Source organism: Haliaeetus leucocephalus, unplaced genomic scaffold, assembly GCF_000737465.1.
Source record: "Haliaeetus leucocephalus isolate CR32 unplaced genomic scaffold, Haliaeetus_leucocephalus-4.0 Scaffold556, whole genome shotgun sequence".
Lineage (NCBI taxonomy): Eukaryota > Metazoa > Chordata > Aves > Accipitriformes > Accipitridae > Haliaeetus > Haliaeetus leucocephalus.
Window position 1 is genome coordinate 5,812,411 of NW_010972992.1, and position 22,637 is coordinate 5,835,047.

General features: G+C 56.1%; 1 protein-coding gene across 1 annotated transcript in view; it reads left to right on the plus strand.

Annotated features, from left to right (window-relative positions):
• The window catches only part of AGRN (agrin), a 114,891-nt gene that overhangs the window by 25,963 nt on the left and 66,291 nt on the right, over nucleotides 1–22,637 (plus strand). The window contains exon 2 of the mRNA XM_010577375.1: nucleotides 13,031–13,051. Coding sequence (XP_010575677.1) covers nucleotides 13,031–13,051 — 21 coding nt within the window. The remainder of the gene's footprint in view (nucleotides 1–13,030; nucleotides 13,052–22,637) is intronic.

Genomic DNA, 22,637 nt, shown 5'->3' on the forward strand with positions numbered 1-22,637 from the left:
TGCTTTCTTCCTCCCCATCCTCGCTGTGTGTGCATCCTTCAACTACTCTGTGTCCTGGGCTGTACCCTTGGCAGTACCCCTCCATCCTGGCAGGGCTCCTGGTAGATGCCACTGGGATGTTTCTTCGGCAGATGGGTCCTTTTGCCTTGAGGCGTGTCACCCATTTCATACTGTGCTCACCGACATTACCCAGCTGTGCTTCTCAGCACCGTGCCCCTTCCCTGCCACCGAGTACCTTCTTTGCGTGGGTTTTAGCAGGCACCTCCTTCCTTGTCTGGTTGGCTCAAGCACTGCTCGGGCATCTCCCCTTCCTGGGGAAAGGCAAGTGCTCTTTTGCCACTTATTCTATCTGCTTTCCCCTTTATTGGGTTAACTTTTGTTGCAGCACATGGGAAAGGAGGTGCGGGAGGACTCGGGGTGCTCCACAGCTTTGTTCTGTAGGGGCGAGGCTTGTCAGCAGCGTGGCAAGAACTGGGGACTCTGCTGTCCTCTGTGCCACTGATAAGGCTTATCTGCCTTCTGCTGTTGTCCCTGCAGATCTGCAGGGGTCAGGGTTTCTCCCTTGCTTTTATCCAGGCTGTTCTTCATGGGGCTTTGATCCGCACCGTTTCTCTGGTTTGGTGAGGGGTGATGCTTTGCAGGGCTGCTCGGGGGGGGGCTGGGGGCTTCTGGGGGTGAGCCAGAGTGGGGTGAGGAGTCGGACGCAGGGGCTGGCTGAGCACAGTGACTCCTTCCTCACCCTGACTCCGGCAAGCTTTTCTCCATGGCCAGTGGAACCAGCCTGCGCTGCCCAGGGAGGAGCGGGGCAGAGCGGTTCTGTTGGCAAGTCTGGGGGCAGAGTTTACTCTGGTCTGACCGACTGTTTTTTCTCTGTTTTTTTTTTTTTTTTTTTTTTTGCATGTGCTGTCCTCTCCCACGTGGATTCTGGATTATTCATTACTAGGTAAGAACAGCATTTATCTCCTTTCTTGGACTGAAAGTGGGGCAGGGAGGCTGGGACGCATTTGGTCTTGACACACAAGGACGCCTTGTGTGATGGGAACTTACAGCTTCAAGGGAGCGGAGTATGTGTGCGTGGGAGGCTGATTACTTGGATCAGGCTGTTCCTGGGCAGTCGCTAGCCCAGCCAGCGGCGAGCACGTGTGGGCGCCTGGACGGCTTCTCGGTGTGGAGGGGGCTATCTTACGCGGGTGGCAAGGGTGAGCAGAGCACATGGGGAGAGGAGGGCAGAAAGAGCACGTCCCGTTTGCCTGCTGCCAGAAAAGAAACTGCCTCTGCCCCTTTCTCCTTGTTAGAGGTGTGGGAATAAACCTTCCGTTTTGCAGAAGCAGGATGGGCTGTGCCTCAGTATCAACTGCTTGGTTAGGCATCAGTGGCTGGGGAGGGATCAGGAAGATGGAGATAAGGGTACCCGGAATGCTTTAAACTGGGGGCTGTCTTTCTCCTGTGTCTCTGCACCAGCAGCCACAGTCGGTAGTGATGCTTCCCATCCCAGGAAAGGTGACAGGTCTGGCTTCTCTCGATGCTCCCACGTTCCCACTGCATGACTGGGACCCACACCAGACACCCCTTGTAGATGGGTTGAACCTTTCTTCTCTGTTCGGTTTTAAATCTTCTATTAAAAAATAAAAATAAATAAAAATCTTGGCCTTCTCGGTTTCCTGCTAGGACCATTAATGCTGTGTGATCACAGAAAAGAGCCCAGCTTGTCTTGCTGGCCCTCCTGCGGGCCGAAGTGATGCAGAGCCTTTTGAGTCCTGCAGAAGTTCTGCAGGAGAGCATGTTAGGGGCAGGCAAGAGGAAATGCTGAGAGTTGCAGGACTCCGAAGCAGAAGGGAGCTAGTGCTGTCGGATCCCGTCAGGCTTTTGCTTTGTACCACCGGCAGTACGTTGGCTTAGAGAAGTAGGGGGGAGGCAGTTTTTAATGAAGCTTATTTTGGTTTTTTCCTTGTTTTACCCCTAAGGCTCTGGAGTGGGCAGCTACAAGTCCTTCACTGAACCTCACTGCCAGCTCTGCTGGCCTCTGTTGTTGGCCCAAAACCTGTTTGCTTGGAGTGACTGGCTGCCGCTTCTCTAATCCTGCTTTACCTGGCTGTGGGCTTTTGTGCCATGCTGTCTTGCAGCCTGTTTCCTTTTGGGCTAATGATCCCTTACAATAGCCCTGTTTGCTCACAGCATTTTGCAGCTAGAGACTGTTCTGCATCCTGGCATCTGTCTCTTGGATTTTGCTGTAGCCTTAAGAACATAGTGTACCTGGAAAGGACTATAAATCTCTCACGGTTTGCTACTCCTGGTCCAGAAGATCTCATGGTAGTGGGAGATGTCCTGTGGGTGCTCTCTTCCCAAATGCTTGTGCGCTGGACCTGGCCTGTCTTGGTGGATCAGGGAGGAGATGCCCTGGGAACCGGAGCCCTCCATCCTTGCCTTGTGGTTCTGTCTTTTGCCTGGTCTCCTGAGCCTGGACTCATGCTGTAGTCCTCGGCCTTGGCACTAATCGCTGGGCACAGCAGCTGTAGTTTGGTCCTTGTTACATCCTCTTGGAAGAGGGAACGTGCTAGCCCTGCTGTGAGAAGAGAGCCCTGAGGGCGAAGGCAGCCTCTGCCCTGGCTCTCCTTGCAGCTGGAAGGGCAGTTGTTTTCCCTGTAAGGGTTACACGAGAATGAGCGTGCGGAGAAGTGAACGCTCAGTGCTAGTGTTACTGCTGGGAGCTTTTTGGAGCACCTGTCTGTTCTGAAGTGCCAGCTTGTTCCTTTACCAAGAGGAGAAAAGGGTCAGCGTATGCTTAAAAGGAAAGTGTGAGGTTAATGGTCAGTGCAAGTGCAACAGTCTCACTCCCTGATAACTTCCCTTCTGGAAACAAAACCCACGCAGGTTTGACTTCGGTAAAGATCAATAGGCTTTATAGAGGCTGTTCAAAATCTTCGGGGTCAGTTGGTCAAGTGGGGTAAATTGGGAGACCTTTGCCAAAGGTTATAACACTTAATTGGTAACAGTGCCCCTAGTCTGGCTGTGATTTAATAGGAAACCTGACCCTCTCCGTGCAGCCGCTGGAGCCCAGCTGTGCTGGGAGAGCAGTGGCCTGGGAACGGCTGGCAGCTGCCGAGGGTGCTGCTAAACAGCTCTCGCAGAAAAGCCCAATAGGGTTTGATAGCCTTGGCAGCATTTTAAGAGCACTAATGCCAGCTCTAGCCTGTAATTTTTTTCTGGTCTCTGCTGTTTTCCTCGTGTGTGTTAGGTTATCTGATGGCCCAACCAAGGGCCACCCCTCCTGCATCGCAGATGCTCTGGAGAAGCACGTTTTGGCCTTTTAAAGACAACGTGGAGTCTTGCAATTTAAAATACTGATTTCTAAAAAATTTTGCCATTTGTCTTGGGTTTCCTGGGCTAGGGTCGCTCTCTTCAGGAGAAACTTAATTGGATGTGGCAGTTCGCTGTTAGGAAGGAGCCGGGCAGCTGTGGGCTGAGGCTGGGACCGGGAGTGAGCCAAGCCTTTCGCTGTTGCTCCGGGAACGGGGTGCTTGCCGGCTGCAGGACCCCCAAATCCCCCTCTTCCCCACGGCCGTACCAAGCCGTGCTCCCCTGCCTGCTGCTCCGGGGGTCACCTTTTTGCTCGGATGCTCCCGCGGTGCTGCGGTCACGTCTTCTTGCCAGAACCGCGGCTTCCCGGAGCGCAGCACGTTGAGAAGGACCTTGGCCACCGGCATCGGGCATCCTGGAAGGGACTGTGGTAGTAGTGCTGTCCTTGAGGTATACGTCTGCCTCCTGCCCTCTGCTAGAGGCTGGCTTACGCCGGAGGGTTTGTTTGGATCCCTCCTACCGGGAGATGCGAGACTGTTCATCTGCGAAGTGCCATGCCCATCGGTGAAGATGATGCGAAGCAGAAATAGCTGGGGAGGGAAGACACCGCTTAACTAGTGTGAGGAAGGGGTCAAGGGAGCTGCCTTGCTGGCTCGGTGCAGGAGCCCGTTATCGTGGGCTGCTGGGACGGGAGGAGTGGTGGGGAAATGGTGGAGCTTAAGTGGGTTGAAGGAGGTAGGGTAAATGCAGGCTTTGTGCCGGAATCAGGTGGGAGTGGGATTAGTAGGCTGGCGATGGGGAGTAGTGAAGGATGTTATTTCAGGGTCTGCATTAAACAATTAAAAGGGAATTTTCTTTAGCCAGAGAGAACGGAGTTAAATGCTGTGAACGGAGGCAGCTGCTTGCGCTGTCTGCCCTACATGGGACTCTGGCAGTGACAATTCTCCAAAGGGAAAGAGAATGAATTTTAATGAAACCTTGAAAGACTTTAAATTTTCATGTTAACGTCAATTATTCAGGACAGTCGAAAAGCAACCTTAAAGCTTCATAAAAAGAGAGGAAAAGAAGAGGCCAGTTTGATTTTTTTCTTTTTTTTTTTTTTTAGATTAATTGATTTGCATTTTGTTCCACTGCAGTGAAACATGGACGTTTTAAAGACACTGGTGTTGGTTATTGCTTCTGACAGCAGTGCTGAGGAGGAAGGGTATTAGGAAATGAGTTATGTACTGCCTGGGGCATGGTAGAGGTACCAAAAGAGCCCAGCGGGGCAAAAGACTGTTGTCAAGGACACGGGGGCAGTACCCATACTGGGCAGCTAATGGGATTGCAGGCTGACTGCTGCACTTGCTGCTCAGCCCAGAAAATTGCCTGCGTGGGAAGGACCCCGTGTGCTTTTAGCCTCACCAGTTCCCTGCGACGCTTCTGTTAGCGTGTGGACTGGATGTCCCTGGCTGGAGGCAGGGGATGCAGTCCTGGCCCGAGAAATGCGTTCCCACTTTCTGACCTAGGAAGGGACGGTATGAGCCAAGGCACGGCTTGTACCGAGCGTGATGCTTGCCCGTGGCCCTGTCCTTCCACAAAGGGCGGCAGCCAAGCGGGGGTACCTCTGCTGTGGTGGGCTTTCCAACCCCGCTGCGGCTGCGGCTGAGCATCCCTCCCAGCAGCTGAGGCTGAGCCCATGGAAGCGGCCGGGATGGCGAAGAGGACAAGTGTGTGGTTCCATCGCCTCCCGGCCAGGGTGCGAAAGCATCGGAGCCATGTTCAGGCTCTCGGCTGGGTCTGGTCTGCCAGGGCTTAGGTCCCACTAAGACACTGCGGGATGGAACCTTCTGCCTCTCCAGGGATTTCTAGAGGGAGCAAAAAGCACCTCTCGTTACCCAGCCCCGTGGTACAGGCGTTCAGAGTGCCACGCTGCGGAGAAGGAGATTCCCCCGGGGACCGCGCGCTCAGGCTTGGCAGCAGCGAGCGTGAAGAAACGACCGGCAAAACGCAGGGCTCTGCCTGCCTCCTGAGCCTGCTCCCTGCCGCGGGGTGGACGGAGCTGTCGGTCGTGCTCAGGCGGGTCCTGCTGACACGCAGCTTGCTTTTGGCGTGGGGTCTGCGCCCGTGCTCTGCCGTGACCCCGTCTCTCGCTTCAGATGGCCCCGGCGGTTGAGAGCATCCTCAATTCCCACCGATTTCAGCAGCCTGACGCGCTGCAGCCTTGGCTCTCTCGGCTCGTGGAGGGGGGATGCTGCGCATCTGCCCGTGCCCATGGGCCTTGCTTGCGCTGGTTGCACCGCTCGCTTCCTCGAACAAGGCGCTCGCTTCTTCTCTTGGTCCTGTGGTCTTTCTCATTCCCCTCTCACTAAAGCCCAGGGCATCTGTCTGCATTTCTTTTTCGGATCCCCAGCAGGCTGATGCCTTGCCTCCCTTTGAGGGTGCCCCACTGGTGCAGAGGGGCTCCGTAGCACAAACACATCTTTTATTCCCTGCTGCTGAGAGCTGCCAGGCCTGGCTCTCTTCCCAGAAAGCAGTGCTAGTTTAGAACATAAGCAGCTATTGTCTTAGCCCTGGAGACTGCGATCTGAGCTCTGCTCGCGTTGCGGGGGGAGAGGGGACGCAGCATGCTAAAGGGACTTGAGAAAGGAGCCCAAGGAATACGGGAGATTTGCAGGCTCTCAGTTATGCTCTTCTCACCAAAAATAATGCGGGTGCCTACTCCTCCTCTGACATTCACCCTGTCCCTGGGGGCGGCTGTTACAGTTAGTTTATGTCTAGCAAAGACTGGGTCCTTTGTCTTGCACAGGCTGGAGAAGGAAATGGGGGGGGAAGAGAGGTCCCTTCTCCTCCTGGGAGTGTACCCCAGCTGGGACTGGGGTCCCTCATGCTACCCCGGTTGTGGGGATTTGCATCTGGGACAGGGAAATCGCTTAAGGCACGGACTCACCCATTTCTAGCAAGGTGACAAAGCGGGCAGCAGGTAACAACCCTGTCCCATTCAGCTTTGTACCCCCATAGCTTCTTCCCCTCACTGAGGGATGCATGGGGAGGCGATTCTGCTGGGAGCTTGGAGCACGAGGTGCTGCTTCCCAAGGTTTTCTGTCTCGGGATAATAAACCACGGGTCCCTGAAGCAGGGGTTGTGGGTCTGTGTGCCAGCTCAGCCTCCCTGGGAGGGGATGAGACCGGCTGGGTGTGCTGGCTGCTTAACCGCTGTCTGCTTCCCTCTGTGTTTCTGAGGTATGATCAAAGCTAGTGCTGTGTGGGGTGCAGGAAGGCGGAATTATGAAGATGGTCGGCTATAAATCAGAGATTCTGCCTGCGCTTTTATTTGAAGAAGTCAAAATTCAGCACAAGAACAAAGGGATGATTTAGTCAAATGACTAGGTGGTAAATTGTCACCTGGCGTGGGAAACTTGTGCAGCACGGGGAAAATAATGGCTCTTGATGCCACAGGGACTCAGAGGGGCCGAGGGCTGAGCAGAGGGGGTCTCTGGTCTCATTCGGTCCCTGACGCAGCTCATGGCTATCCTGGCATGTTTTGGGTCTCCCTATTCTGGGGAACAGAAACAGCTCTGCGATTCTGCGCAAGGACTTGATTGACCTGTTCTTAATCGTGTCTTTGGCTTTGATTTGTTCTGGGTTCAGCCCTGTAATCCAAGGAAAATCAGTCCACAGGTAACATTACAAGCAGGGATGGTTGGGTAAGGGAAGCCTAGAGTCCCTGCCAGATCCTCTAATCAGCCTTGAGTTGCAGGGAAGGAGAAGAGTTCCTGGAGTGTCTTGTGCCTGTTTTCTCCCTTATGAAAGCAGGGAGGGTGCAAGGGAGCTAATCACGAGGCTATTTCACGAATCATTTGGCCGTGATGAGCCACGCTCCAGAAAGAGGGTTTGAGATGCTGAGTTTTTTCAGCTTAATCTGCTGGAGTGGTGATCCTCTGCCACTCAGCGGGCTGATGCCTGCAGCCAGCCCAGTCTGAGTAAACTTTCTCTGGCTTCAATAAAAATGTTAGTGTAGTAGAGACTCTGCCCTGTGGGTTTTTTCCTCCCCCCCACCAGTGCATCCTGGTACCCAACCCACGGCAGCTTCTTAAAAGTGTGTTTGGTGGTGGCACAGAGGGGAAACCTCAAATCCTTGCAAAGCAATTACTGCTAATGAGACACTTCCTACACATCTGGTTTCAATTCTGGCTGTGTTTTGGGGACTGTTCCTCAGAGCTTGGGAATAGAGGAAGGTGGGAAAATCCCTGCCTCCTCTTCTCTCTTCAGCAGCACCCTTCTCCCAAGGTGGCAGTTGGGCTGCTCATTAGCTCCCATCTTGCTTGCCAAACCTAAACAATTAACACGCAAAATTGCATCTCTCCAGGGAGGTTGAAATTCTTCGGCAGCAGCAATTATTGGATGCTGATCGCATGCCAATTGATTGATACGTTTTTGAGAGCAAGCGTAATGCGCTTAATTAGTGTGTAATTTACAAGAGCAGGGACGGCTGGATGCCCCGGACTTAAGAAAATTCCTGAATTAAGCGCCAACTGCAAGGAAAACGCAGGCGTTTTCTTTTTTTAGTGTGCGATCGCGTGGGTTTCATTTCTTTGCGTAGGGATTGAATTGTCAAATTGATGGAAACTGTCTCTGGCTATTCTGGCTTGCTCCAGCTCCTTGTCTCCGTCACCGGCCGCGGAAGGTGCCGCAGATCTTGCCCGTTCCTGCAGGGCCGAGCTGTCAGCCTGCCCGACGGCTGGCTCCCTCCCAGCACCGCTCTGCCCATTGCGGCTGGGAGGTGGGTGCCCGAGTACCCCCGGCTTTCGCTGGGACCTTGGCACCCAGGCCCCCAGCTCTTCCAGAGATCCCACGCTGGCCTTAGGTGGGTTAGGTAAACCCGAGCCACAGGGCTTCATCTTTAGTTTCTGACCGTTCAGATCGGGTCTTTGTTTGAATGCAGATTTGCGTGGATCCCGGGCCCCTTGGCTGCTGGTTTTGGCAGCAAGTGCCTTGTTATCTCAGTGCAGAATGTGGCCTTGGAGCAGGATGCAGAGAAACAGTAGGGAGGGTCACGGAGAGAGGGATTTCAGGAAGTCTGTGTTGCTTTTGTGCACCGAGCAGCGGGAAGGTGGCGTGGGAACCCTTGGCTGGTTTCCTTGGGAATGAGACAGTCCAACCTGGATCTGACTGGCAGGCTTATCGGCGACGTTAGTGCGAGGGCAAAGAAAACACTGTGCTGTTGGGGTTCTGGGATCCATCAGGGATCCCTCTTGGCCCCTCAGGGCCCATCTCTTCTGGCTCTGCAGGCGGTCCAGCTTTTTCCCATGGGTGCACTGTCATCTGACTGAGCGGGGGGTGCAGGTGAACAATATCCACCCCCCAGTGCCCTCCACTGGTTCCCGCTTCGAAGGAAGACTTGCGGAGGAAAGCCCTTGCCCTGCCTAGAGCCCACGTTCGGTTAGCAGTTGTCTTTCTGCAAGACCATCTTACAGGACCTCTTCTTCAGGTTGGGATCTCCAGGCAGGGTTTTCCCAGAGGACAGCTTGCCTCGGTGAGTTCTTCTGACCCGAGCAGCAGGGAAATGGTCAGGGATATGCGTTGGTCAAGTGTCTCGGGAACTGAGCTACCAAGCAGGAGATAGTTCTGGCCTCGCAACAGCTGTGTCGGGCGACTTGTCCAAGTCGCAAGTGGTTTCTCAGAAGTACCACTTTTCGTGACATAACGGCTCAGCCTCTGGCAGGAGTAAGTCAAAAAGTATGTAGTGGGTGCTCCGGAAGGGTAGGTCTGCTTTGTTCCAGCCATGGCTGCATGCCTGCCCTGCACTCCCCAGGCATGGCACAGGCACCAGTTTCCTCTTCTGCATTGCTTCTCTGCAAAGCTCGGGTGTATTCCCCCGCTCCGAGTGTGTTTCTGTCCAGGAAAACTTTCCGCAGTCAAGTGCCTGACCTTGGAACAGAGCCTCCCTCTCTCCTTTCTTTTTTGTTTTATTTAATATATAGTAAAATAAACTTTTTTCCCCCTTCTTGATGTTAACAGCTGCTTCATTGAGCCATAGCACGACGAAGGGAAAAATCAAAGCCCAGTGAAATTTGCTGGAGTTGAAAGGCAGGTCAGGCTCTGGGGTTACTCATCTCAATTGTGCTTTTGTTCTAAAAACGAGAGGGAGAATGTGTGTACCCTGCCGGAGCGGCATGATCTCCCGAACCTTAGGAAGAAGGAGCAGGAGCCGCAGGGTGGAAGCTCGGCAGGTCAGCGTGTGTGGGAAGGTGCCGGGGTGTCCGGGACACCATCCGGAGATGTTGGCGCTGGAGCAGCGCTGCGTGGGTGGGTGGCTGTTGTTGCTGAGCAGAAGAGAGGTCCGGACCGCTTTTGGCTCCGAGACCTCCGTGAGTCACAGGCGACTTCTGGCTCCACGGGGTCAAGCGGTCAGTCTTGCTGTGGCAACGCCAGCCTGAGTGGGTCTGTCTCAAGTCCCTTAACCCTTCTGGGATTCTGTTCCCTACCCATAAACTAGAGCTAGCAGCACTCACGGGGGACACTGACCCTTTTTCTTTCACCCAGCCCTCATCCCATGGGCTCTTCCCCACTGTTCTGCAGCCCAAGCAGCCAGGTGGGATTTGGGCCCAGAGCAGCACTCTTGTCTCTCGTCCTGGTGCTAAAAAGCTGCAATTCCCATTTCCTGAGGGCTGCAGCACTGAAGTTGGCAGCTCTGCGGGGGTCTTGGCCAGGCAACTTCATCTTCTCTTTGTCGCCATCTCGCTCCTTCTGGTTTTCCCCTGACTCTGAAAAGCAGCTGCTGTTCCAGTCCCAGTGAACATCGGGTTTTGCCATCTGCATATGAAAGCTTCAGTTGCTATCGAGCGGCGGGCAGGCAGTGACACTTCATTACCCAGCACAAAGCCCCAGCTGGACCCGAGGGTCTCCCCACCCCAGTTGGACCTACCTGCAGGGGTACCTTAAAGAAAAAGTGCTGCTTTGGGAATGCACGTGGGAAACGAGCTTTTGCTTGACCTCTGCCACTGCCTTTCTCACGCAGTGGCCTTGGGCATGTCACTTGTCCTGTGCGCGTTAGGCAACGTGGTCTGGGCTGCCTCGCAGGGCTGCGGCGGAGGCATGCGGTGCCCTGCTGGGGAGCGGGGGCGGATCCCTGGGGTGCCAGCGGCTGAGGGACCCCCCCCAGCAGTTGGGTGAGAAGTGCTGTGTGCGCAGTAAAGGATGCGTGACCGAGCGTTGTGCGGCGGCCGCTGCCAGGGAGCTGCTGGCTTTCTGCCACGGTGCCTGAGGTGACCAGGCTGAGCTGGGTGAGCTGCTTTACGCCCACACGGCAAAGGCAGGGGACCTGAGACTTCCCCTGCTCGATGGGAACGGCCCCCAAAATACGCAACACCTAATGACTGCCCGCGCTCTGTTCCCCGCAGTGACTGCCCGTCTCCCACGCTGGCATTCGCATCCTTTCCTTCGGCGCGGGATTGCGGTTGAGATGAATCCCCTGAAATCAAAGGACAAAAGGTTGTGACGGAGACAGCGCAATCCACGTAATTTTAATGTAGAGGCGTCGGAGCAAAGGAAGGGAGGGAGTGCTGCAGTCCTGCAGCCAGACACTAATATTTCATCTGCACCAGAGCTGGCCATGGGGTCTTGGCTTTCATTTCTGTTTTTCTTCCTCTTTTTATAAATTAAAATCCCAAAATAACTGTGCTGCTCTGGGATATTTTTAAGCTGTTTTTCCCCTCTCCCTTTCTTCCCTCCATCTCCCAACAGGTTATAGCTGAGAGGGCTCCCGGTTGCCAATGGAGAAGGCTGCACGTCACTTCCTTGGCATGGGGCCGTCTCCAGCCCTCAATGCTCACTTTGTTTTTCCCCTAATAGTCACAGTGAGCTGTCAGGACTCTTCACAGTGTCACATCACCCACGTCCTGCAGCCCATTGTGGGAGCTGCTGCTAACGTGGCATCCAAAGCATGGGGGAAGCCTCAGCACCCCTCAGCCCGGGTACCGGGGCAGTGGGTGAGGCTCTCTGTTCCAGCTGCATCCTTATCTTCCTCCTCTTCCATTTCCTCTGCTATGTGGCCCAGCATGCTCCCTTTCCCTGGGGAGTCGCCCACCTCCGTCCCTTGCATCCCACCCGTCTGGCCGTGCTTCCCCTGGGGCTCCCTGTCTGTCCTTTTTCAGCAGCCTTTGAGAGTCCAGCCTGAGAAAAGCACATGAGAAGCACCGTGTACTCCAAGCTCCAACCTGCTCTTAACTATCTAGTAGTTACTCTGTGGTCCTGTGAGGAGGCAGAGTGGTCTGAGTGGAACAGAAAAGAGGGGTTGAGCTGCATTTCACACTAGGAGATGCTCATGTCCTGGTGGGACAAGGACCTGGCTGTGAGAACAGCTCTTATTTCCATAGGCATCTAGAATGAATACTATAACGGTTACAGGACTTCTATACTGCCATAGATTACTTGCAGATAAATAGGCTGTGCTCAATAACGACTGTTAAAATGCTCAGCTGTTTAACTGTTAACCTTCTCTTTCATCGTGTGGGTCGGGGACCTTGTTTCGTCTTGTGCTCTGGTTTCCTAGACTTCAAAAGTAGTTCTGGCCCAGGTGATGCATTGGGATGGGAGGTATCAAGCTGCAATGGTAAAGGATGTGCCCCTTTGAGTTGAATGGGAAATATCTGATCCGTGGGAGCCTGTATTGGGAAGCTGGCATGGCTGCGGATAACTCCAGGCTTAGCTCCTGAACGTTTCCAAATTGTGAGTTTGGTTTGAGAAAATCATCTGTTAACAAGGCAACCCACGAAGTTTCACAGTTAATGCATGTTGGCTTCCGAGTCTTGGCTGCACTTGTTACGTTCTCCAGGACCTCCCTTAGCCGTCCTTGTAAGGAAAGAGTGCAGGCTTCTCCGTGGATCAAATCAACTGTGGTATCTAACCCAGCATGCTTGTGTTGTCTGGCTGATAGTCAGCAGGGAGTGCTGAGATGTTCCCGATAGGGTTTTTGTTGTCATTTGCACCTATTTAGTGTTCTGGTTCTGGGGCTCTCTGTTTCTCCCTTGTTTTGCTGTGCGTGATTTAGGCTGTTGCAGTGTGCAATATCATCGGTAACATCAGGATCCTGCTGTTTTCTGGCTACCTGCAGATTTGGGACCCCATCGTGCCATGAAAACACGTTTAAATCGATGGGCTTAGAAGGTGGGGGTGGAAACAAACTCAGAGGGGACAAGCGATGTTCCTGAAAATGAGGGTTACTACTGGAAGAATTGGGGTTTTACTGGGGAAACCGCCAGCGTGTTGCTGTGTTGGAAGCGAAGGTGGCAGTGGCAGTCCTGGTCGTGCTGCCCTCTCCGCACCCGGTCCTTCGCAGCCACCAGCGCCCAGTCCCGGGCCACGCGTGGGTCCCCAGAGGCACGGCTTGGTGGCTGGGCCATCTCTCAGTGCCAAAAACACCCATGTCTGCTACACGTGAGCTGTTGGTTTTCTCCTGCTTCCTCTGTGTGAGACGTAGGATTGCTGGGCCAGGGATAAGGAATTCCTCCCCAGGACGCAGGTGCCAGCAACCTGGCCGTGATCTTCTGGGGTAGTTTGGGAGCGAGTGCCCGATGCTGCCTGGAAAGGGCTGGAAGAGGTGGATGGAAGCTGCCCCAGGTGGTGTCGATAGCGGAGCTTTGGAGGAGGGGGCTTGGGGGAGGGTACGAAAACTTTGGGTTAGCTGTCTGTTTTCTTGTTTCTAACTGTTTTGTTCTCTCCTTTTTTTCCTTCCCCTCCCCTGCTTTCTAAAGAACATAGGAAGCTTCTTGCTGGTAAGTGGTGGTGCGTCATGCAAAAAAATACCATTTTTTCCATCCACCATCAGATTCGTTGGCTAGTCCATGTCATTCTTCCATCCACTCGGGATGTGCTGGAGCAATAGAAACCTTCTGGAGGTGGGTACAGGCACACCCATCCCCACAGCCTCTCGGCTGCAGAGTGTGCGCTCACCTCAAAGGGAGCTATTGCTTTTAGATCACAGTTTGAAGAACTGCTTTCCCCTCTGCCTCCACGTCGCCCGGCCCCACATTGTTGCCTGGGCTCGATTGGATTCCTACCGTCCTTGCACAAAGCGAGCGAGAGCTGCCGTGGCACCAAGCCTCTGGAGCGCTGTGGGTGTGAAACTGTGATCTAAGGATATCTCTCACCTAGTGCTTGCCTCATATCCAACTCCATCCTCAGCCTCTCACCTTCACCAGCTTCCTGGGGAGGGTGGGGGAGAGCACTATTCCAGTTCATACTGGAGGTACAACGGACGGGCTCGCCCGTTGACCTGGCCTCGGGGTTTTGCGGTGCGGGCTGCGCTTGATGTAATTAATGAAGGAGGGCAGAGCGTTGCTGCCAGCAGGTCGAGGGCAGAGGCTGTGCCTGCCCTCCGTCCTGACTGAGCTGTGAAGCTGCAAGTGTGGGGCAAACATGCCACAGACAATTCTTCTGGGCAGCTTTCTAGCAAAAGCAAGTGGAGGGTGGGCACGGGCCGAAGCCCCTAAAGCGTTCCTGTCCCTGCTCCTTTGGTCCCCTCGCCTCAGCTGCCCCGTCCTGTGTCAGCAGTGGCTCATCTCACCCCCAGCTGTCATCTGCATGGACGTTTGGTTTTTTTTTAAACGGTGAATCCCAGTCATTAAAACAAACCATGTGCGTGCTCTGGCTGATGAGAGCAGCCCTTAGCGGGCAAGGGAAGGGTGTGCGGTGTACATGGCTGCAGGCTGGCTGGGTGCCCGCTTCCCTGTGATCCCCGGTGCTGGGAATCCTGGCATCCCGGGAGCCTCGTGGCCAGCTCCTTTGTTTGGTGGCTGTGGATACAGAGCGTATGTAAGGAAGGCGTTTGGCATGCGGTTGGGGCTGGCAGTTCATCTCACGCCCTCCCCCTGCGTGCACAAACCTTCGCACGCATCGGCTGGCTCGGGTTGGAGGACGGGGCAAGCGCGATGCCCCCCTGTGCCGCTGACCCTCTCCGGCATGTCCGGGCAGCAGCCCTGCCGTGGCAAAAAGTCCCAGGTCTGTGTTTGCCACGGACGGGCAGGGGTGCAGAGGTATCAAAATGCTTCTCTGCACCAGCTTTGACTTTGGAGCTGCTCCTCCGCCCACGCTCTGCTCATCTGGAGACCTTTAGGTTCGTTGCTGACCCACATCCGTAGCTGGATGAGCGGCTGGATTTTTGGTGCGACGTGGGGTGGGACGGAGCTGTGGCCGCTCAGCTAGCCTTGGTCTGGGCGTTGCGGCTGGCTGTGTCAAACCCCACTGAACCGAGGAAAAGGGACTGGACCAGCTGTGGCTGGTGAGCTCTTTAAAGCTATCGCTGCTGTAATTCCTCCCTGTTTGGTGCCCCTCATTATGTATAATATATAGACTATACTGTGCAGCTCGGGAGGGGTAGGCTAAGGGTTTGCTTGGAAACGTGCCCTTGCTGCAAAAGCGCTGGAGAGGGACCAGAGGGACATGAAAGTTTTATTGAAAGCCGCATACTCTTGGCCTAGACCCTGGTCCGGGAGCAAGGAGAGAAGCTATCCAAGCCGACAGCATCCCCTGCCGGCTCAAGCTTCCCTCATCTCTTGGCCTTGAGATGCATAAACTGAGTCTTGCGCGTTTCCTAGCAGGAGAGCGTTCTCCTCTCCTCCCGGGTGCTGCCAGCAGCCCCGCCGACTGGATGCCGTTCACTGCTTGCAACACGGGCACAAACGTTTTACTTTCAGCTGTGGGTGGTTGACAGCACGATAGCTGGATGCTGCCTGCTTTCGGCTCTCCCAGACTGGAGGTGGGCAGGAGAAAAAGGCTCTGGGTTCCTGGGGCTGCCCACTACCCCCTTGCCATGTCCCCATCCAACGTGCAAGCCTCTCCGCAGTGCCTGCGAGTGATCTCCGAGCAGGACCATAGTTGGTCAGAGGAGAGGGTGTCCCTTCCATTCCTTCCCTTAGGCTCTTGCGGCTCTCCCTGCCTTCCCGATGCAACTGGAGCAGCTGCCCTTCTCCGCTGAGAGCACGCGTTTTTCCTTTCTCTTTTCTAGTGATGTGCTTGAGCTCTTTTCCTTCCACCTTACCGTGTAGCTCGGGGGGGCTTTGCTCTCCCCAAAGAAGCGGTCTGCACGGGGTTTGTCTGAGCACCACCGCTGTGGAGCTGGGCGACGGGCTGCGTGTCCCCTCTTGCCGCTGCGGGAGGGGACGACGCTGCCGGCTCTCGTCCTGCTGGTAAGTCTGGCTCTGCGTGTTCCCAGGAGGCCTGTTTTGCACTGCTCCGCGGCTCTTGCGGTTTGTCTGCTTTATGGGAAGTGGTTAACAAAGCTCTGCCGCACCAGACAGCTTGGACCGGGGCCCGGGGCTGATGCTTTTGTCTGCGGCGGGTGCCGGACACGGCCACGACCGAGCATCTGTCTCGGAGCTGCTCCGTGGGAGCCCTGCGCCCTGTGCACTGGTGCTTGACCGGCACAGAGCTGCATCGCTCGAGGGTGCAGGTGTAATTTCTAGCCATTGCGAGCCGTCTTGTGTGGGAGAGGTGCAGGGAGAGCACTACTTGGCTGCCATAAGTCAGCTCCTGGTCCAGGGTCAGGAGCAGGGTGAGGTGTCCAGCTGAACTGGGGGCAAACCCACCGCTCCTCTGCGGAGCCCTGGCTGGCAGGAGGTGGCAGAGAGCTACTGGGTTGCCTGGTGCCATGGCGTTCAGCTTCTGCTCTCCAGAGCAGCTCTGGCTGAAGGCTGGCAGGCCCTCCTCTGAATATTGCTCCCAGCACTCCCTCTGCCTGCAGCACTTTGTACAGCTGGCATGGCAAACGTGCTCCTGCTGTCAGGATATCTCACATTTGCTCAGGGTATGGGCTGGCCATTCCTGCATCGCCCCACTGCTACTCAACTCCTTGAGTGCTGGTCTGGGTGGGCAGAAATTGGGGTGTTCTAGTGAGGTACCTCTGCTTTCATGCTCTCTGTGTGCCTGGTTCTCACTGGCACGATGTGTTTTCTCACTGGTTGAGATTACTGGCAGTACCCTAACTCCAGCCAACGCTGCTCTTTCGGGCAGACACAGCGTGAGGCATACCCCCACCCCTGTTGCTGAAGGATGTCATTTATTGTCTGGAAGCACCCCGGTGACAGCTGCTTTCCTGGTGGGAAGGTATCCAGAGCGCCAGGGATACATGCTAATTTTTGTCTGGGTCTCTGCTCCAGAAATGTGCTGTAGGTTTGTTTCATCATTTGTTTTCTACTGTTTTTTCCTATTTGCACCCCCCCGTGTTATCATATCCTTGAAGAACTCTGCAACACCAGCTGATCCTCACACCCCCTTGCAGATGAACAAGTTTACATCAGCTTGCAAAGCAACTGGTGTATGTTTGGAAGAGGCTTGGCAGAAGTGACGACTTACAGCTCAGCCAACTCAGTCAGCACATAGAGAGGCTGAAGGCTCGGACCGTTCACTCTCAGCCACTCCAGTAGCCAGGCAAGGCTCTTCCTCTGCCGGAGGGAGTTGATGCTGTCTCAGAAAAACAGTAGCCACAGGATAACGTAAGTTCAGAGCAGACCGTAGCCCCTGAAGCGTTTGAGAGGTCTGTTTGTCCCCCAGCAAGGGAGAAGCTTCCCTTCCCCATCACTGCTGCCACGCCATGTGGATGGAGATGCTGTGGGCAGCTCCGCTCGGCTCTTGGCCGGAGCATGTCTCGGCATGGATGGGTTGGCGAGAGCGGCAGGTGGCGATGTGAGCCTGCTGCAGGAGCCGAGGGCTGCCGGCCGGCTGCAGGGTTGGGGCTGTAGTGCTGCACGCACCCCACTCTGGACATCCTCGGAATATTGGGAGAACGCAGCCGGGACAGAGCGGAGGGATCTTTGTCCCAGCGTCACCCTGGCTCATCTCTTTGCAAGCCGGGTGCTGTTGTCGGCATCGCTCCTGGATGGGAGTCCTGCAGCGGGCAGCTGTCCTGGCAGCGTAGCAAGGCAGCGGGGAATGTGCTTCTCCTGGGAACGATGGAGGAGGGAGGCAGTGGCTGCTGAGGGTGTGAAATCCCTAGCTGGGTGCCTTGGTCTGCAAAGTCCTCTCAGGCTCTGGGTTCAAGCCCGGCTGCCTCATTTGGAGCCTGCAAGCTGGGCTCGCAGGGGACAAAGAGTCGGGGCCAGGAGCATGGGTCCCAGCAGGAGCCCAGCAGTTCATGCGAGCAGTCGCCCGGGGCAGCAGTTTGCTTTTGCGAAGGCACAGGATGACGGGGCTGGGTAAAAAGTGCTTAGGCTCCTTGGCTGGAACAGCGGGGAGCTGCGTGGCGTAGCACCGAGACGCATCGCCTCCCTCCCCTGGGTTGCTTTTGCTTTGCCGTGTGTCTGCTTTTGAGCAGCAGCCCTGTACTTTTAGATCTGGACACCAAGTTCTGCGTGCAAACCTGGTTTTATTTTTTTCTTTTTCAAGCGGGGAGGCAGAGACATCATAAAACTCATATGGGCAGCTAGGTGGAAGAGGTGCGGGCTTTGTGCGGTGCGTGTGGGGGAGCATCTCTTAATGGAGGGGCTGTCTTCCAGTTGCAACACAGTGTGTCTGCAGGCTGTGGAGTGCAGACCGCCAGTTTGGAGAAAGGCCTGTGGTGCTGGGAGAGGGTGACCTGTATTTTCCCCGGGGTGCACGCGTGTGGCCTGCTCCAATGCTCCATGCTCAGGCATCCCATAGCGCATCTGGAAGACAGCTGCATGGTCCGGTGTCGCGCGGTAGGAGGGCAAAGTCATTAAGTGGGGAAACCCCCCTCTTCAGCAGAGGCAGCCCAGCACCCCTTGTCCAGCACCGCCTGGCACGGCTGTTTATTAGGAATGGTGTGAATTAACACCCTTTTCCACTCCCAGCACGCACATCAACCTAGCCGTGAGGCTCGCCACCCCAGCCCCATCTCCCGCACCGCTCCCTCGTCTCCCATTGATGGGGTTTAAAAGCTCTTTATTTCCAAGCGCTGCTCAGCAGGAGTCAAGCTGGGTCCTGCCAAGTGTTAAATGAAATAATTAAAATCCCCACTTTCTCCCCCTCCTGCTCCTTTCTCTGTAATGCTGGTAATTAGCCTGTAAAACTGCAGGAGGGCATGGGGAAGGGAGAATGTGCAAATGCCTTCTGCAGGCTCCCTCCTCCTCCTCCTCTTCACCCTCCCCAGAGGAAGCACAAATGGCTCTCTAGGTATTGGGTGCTGTCAGATAAATCCCAATTAGCTCCCTGCCAAACAGGATTAGCGAGAAGGGAGCCAGGTGGGGAATCAGCCTGGCAACAGCAGGAGCTGGGGGCTTCTGCAAGGTCTCTAGCTCAGTGTGGAGGGAGAGATCGACAGCTGCCAGTCAGTTCACAAAGTAATGCTGATTTTTGCTGTTGCAGGCAGAAATGGGGAGGTGAAGGAAATGAAACTGGTGTCTCCTGCTGGTGTTACCTCTTACCAAGTAACTGGTGGCTTGAGGGTGCGGGGGTCCCATGAGATGCCTGTGAGCCCCCCCCACATCTGAGGTCGGTGCAGAGATGCAGGGCAGCGTGCACGGGTCTTGCTGCTCCCAGTGCTGGTGTGCCAGGACCTGCCCTGGCCCCGCAATGGAGTTCATGTCTCCTGCCAGCTCTTGCTTCAGAAGCAAGAGGATAGAACTACCGTCCTGCCACGCTGAACACTGCCGGCTGCACCCAGCCCAGCTCCTTCAGCCTGTCTGCTGCATTTTGGCAGCAGCTGTGACATCCTCTCTCTGAAAGCCCAGAAATAAACCCATTAATGGCATCAGGCTTTAAACTGGCTGGTGACCACACGGAGGCCTTAATGCATTGAACACTTTCATTTAGAAAACTGGGCAGGGGGGAATATGGACGAGCTCAAAGATAATGTTTTCTTGCCTGTAGTAGAGGAATAGCAGCTGTGTCTGAGGGTGTTAAATTGGCTGGCTCTCCCCCATCCCTCCCTCTTCTTCCCTGGCAGATGCGGTGACTTTCTGCCTCTTGCACCCTTCTGGGGCTGGCCCTCCTCCGAACACCTACAGCCTTAGCCAGGCTGCTTCCAGTCCCAAGGAGGAGGAAGGGGAGAAATGGCGTTGGCGCAGGCGTGCAGCATTGCTTAGAGCAGGGATGAGCAGCGGTGTGGATGGACTGCTCTGGAACCTCGGAGTGGCTGAGGGATGAGTCCCCTCTGCCCTGGGGCTGGCCAGGCTGGGCTGTCCCAGTGCTGACTGAGCCAGACGTAATGGTACCGGGGGACCGAGCTGTCCCCATATCTCAGGTGCCTTTGGCTCGTGCACAGCCACCTCTTTCCCACTTCAGAGCAGCCTGGAGCTGGTAGTGTGCGTTCGGTGCCGCTGGGCTCACCGGCCAGCTCTTCCGAGCTGCTTGCTTCTGAGCCAAAGGAGGCTTTTATGTGCTCTTTCGCCTTGTCAGGTGTTGCTGTATTTTCCTGCCTGGTCCTTCGTGCGCTGGTGTCAGAAGTGTAAAGGGAAGGGCTGAGCATGCGTGGTGGGCCCAGCTGGCAGAGGGAGCGGGTGGGAGCCCAGCTGTCCCCGTGTGCTGTAGCTGGTGCAAAAAGGACGTGGGCATTTGTGAAATGCCAGAGCTGTACAGGGGTGTCTACGTGCAGCCAGCTTTGGGGAGGGGAGGCGATAAGGGACAAAACCAATGACCCACACGGATGAACCAGGCAAGTGTGCTGTCTCCCCCGTGCAAATGGGTCTTCTGATTATAAAGTCTCATCCGAAAGACTCGCTGGTGAAGGCACGGGGCGGGAGTTTGGCACCTGCGTCCCTGGGCAGAGCAGAAGGGTGCAGGACCGGGCCAAGCCAGCCACAGAGTGACCAAGCGGAGGAGAGGGCCAGGGCACGCTGTTCACTTTTTGGGAAGGTCTTGGCTTCTTGAGTGATGCTCCAGCAATTCCCAGGGGGCTGTGGTATCTGAGGAGGACACTAGAAATGGGGTAGCAGCGGCAGGGAGTTGAGCTTACCCTTTGAGGGAAAAATACTGGGTTGGAGGGGTGGGGGGCTCCATCCAGTTGCCAGGGCCCTCCGACTTGCTCAGCCAGTTCTCATCGCTGGTGAAGGGAGGGGTGTTGCGCCATGTCCCAGGAGCCAGCCCTGTGGGCTCAGGTGCTGGCTGAGGAGCCCTTTTCCAGCTGGCTCTTCAGCGCTATTTGCTTTGCTTGTGAGGGGGCTCCTAAGATGGGTTCCTAGAAGGGGTCTGCTTGGGAGAGACAGCTTGGCAGAGCGTTTGCCGCTGAGCCCTTGTAGCACTTGGGATCTCGGGGGCTCTTGCGTGCCGGTCTGCCTTACCGCTTGGACGTGAGGCCATCAGGCACCGCGCTCGTGTGGGCTCTCCTCCTGGCAGGGTGGTTAGGATGCAGCCCGTGACTCGCAGCAAGCTGGGATCATGTTCTGCGAGTCCCCGGGGAGGCGAAGGAGCGATGCAGGTTTAAAGAGGAGCAGTGTCTGGGACGTGACTTGGATTTCTTTCCTCCCTTCTCCTTTTTTGTTCTTCCCTGTACTGCTCTTGGCAAGTTGTACCTGCGGTGCTGGGACACCCAGGATGTTCCCGGCCCACGTCTCCAGCAGAGAGGAGCAGCGTGGCTTTGTGGTGCGGCTGTAGGGCAGCTCGTGCCAATCCCACAAGGAGACCCCACAACCTGCTGACTCGTGGTGCCTGAGATGCCCTGCTAAAGGACCACCCAGCCTCCTCTGCATCTCCCCGCTGGAGGGGAGAGTGGGTGGATTCAGCTTTAGTGTTTGCGTCCCTCGGGCTCCAGGTGAATTGCCAAGGCGAGGGAGGGAGGGGCAGCGTGGCAGGAGCAGGCTGGGGGTACGTGCCGCCAGCGAGGTTGTTCTCCCATCTCGAGTCATCGGTGCCTTTTGGAGGAGCGGGTGGTGGGAACGCTGCCGTCCAGCCATCTCCCCAGGGAAAAGAGGGCTGTGCAGCCCCCTGCAGCTGGAGTCGCTGGCAGGCCAGCTGTAGCTGCCATCCCAGTAGGAGAGGAGAGGAGAGAGCTGCTGAGCCGTGGGGCAGTGCCACAGCCTGGACCTTGCGTGGTGGCTGCCGGCAGCGGCCAGGAGGAATCTGTGCTTCCCTTCCTGGCTGCGGCAGCTGCCCGGTTGGTGCTGAGCAGGGGGAGACGAGAGGAACTCAAAGCAGGTTCTCTGCGATGAGCTTCTCAGTTTGACCACAGCGGGGTTACCCGCTGCCACGTCTCCACAGTGCTCGTCTTGCCCTACGAGCACGGGATGGGTGTTTGAGGACTCCTTCCTTGCCTTGGTCGTGACACAGCAGGGTACAGACAGCCCCTCTGCAGCACCTGGGGGACAGGGGAGGCCACAAGAGTCTGGCTTAGACGATAAACCAGCCTCTGAAACGGCAGGGCTGTGTAGTCAGCCCAGACTTGTGTTAGGGTGGCTCTGTCACTGGAGGGCCTTCCTCGTGCAGGGTTTTGTTCGTAGTCTCTAGAGCTGCTTTCTTCCTCCACGGTGAGGAAGAGCTCAGCCTGTTTGCTAAGGACCACGGTGCCTTAGAAATGAGGCGTCAGGTCACGGCACTCTAGAAGCGTGGTACCACGGGCAGGGAAGCAGCTCGCTGGGAGGTGTGTGTTTTGCCAGGGATGCCGTCTCACCAGAGACGTGGGGAGCAGGTATGGAGTGGAGGCCCTGGGAGCTGTGGACACCAGGGGTCACTGCCTTTGGAAGTGCTGGGGTGTAGCAGGGCTGCCCTGCCCTGCTGTTTGCTCTTGCCCCGTTGCTGGACTTGCCCTCCAGAAACCTGGCTCTTGGCCCTGACCTCCCTCTGGCTTTCAGCCCAGCTCTCCTCTTGGCACCTTTGCTGGCAGCATCCTGGCCAAGGAAAGTGGTGACCAGAGGCTTCTGGCTTCCCGGGGTGGGGGGGCAGGAATATCCAGGTAGGCAAGGCAGGGAGCAGCACAGCTTGACGGTGCATCTGTGTCCCAGCACCTCTTTTCTCCCCTCCGTGTTCTCCTCAGACCTTTGTGGTGGGGCTGCCGGGCTGTGCAAGGTGTGTGTCCCCCCCCTCCTTTAGAATAAATGTCCTGGAAAACAGTAACTAGGGGCTTGCTCCTGCTCTTTGTTTAGTACTGCTGTCCCTGGGGGGTCTCCCCCCAATCCGCTACCCAACGCGGGGGGCGACGCTGGGAAAACCACGAAGACTTTCTCCACCTTTCAGCATCTCGAGTGGGCAGGCCGAGGGGCTTCGGTGGGTCCGGGGTGGGGGGGTGGAAAAGAACCGGCTTCACCGCGACCCCCGCCGCCTCCCGCTCTTTGTCTGCGCCGCGCCCGTTCGCCCTCGCCTCCCCTTTGTTGGCCGCCGGAGCGCTCGGGAGGGGCTCGTTCCCCCCCCCAATCCTCCTCCTCTTCCTCCTCCTCCTCCTCCTCCTCCTCCTCCTCCTCCTCGCTTGCCGGGGCA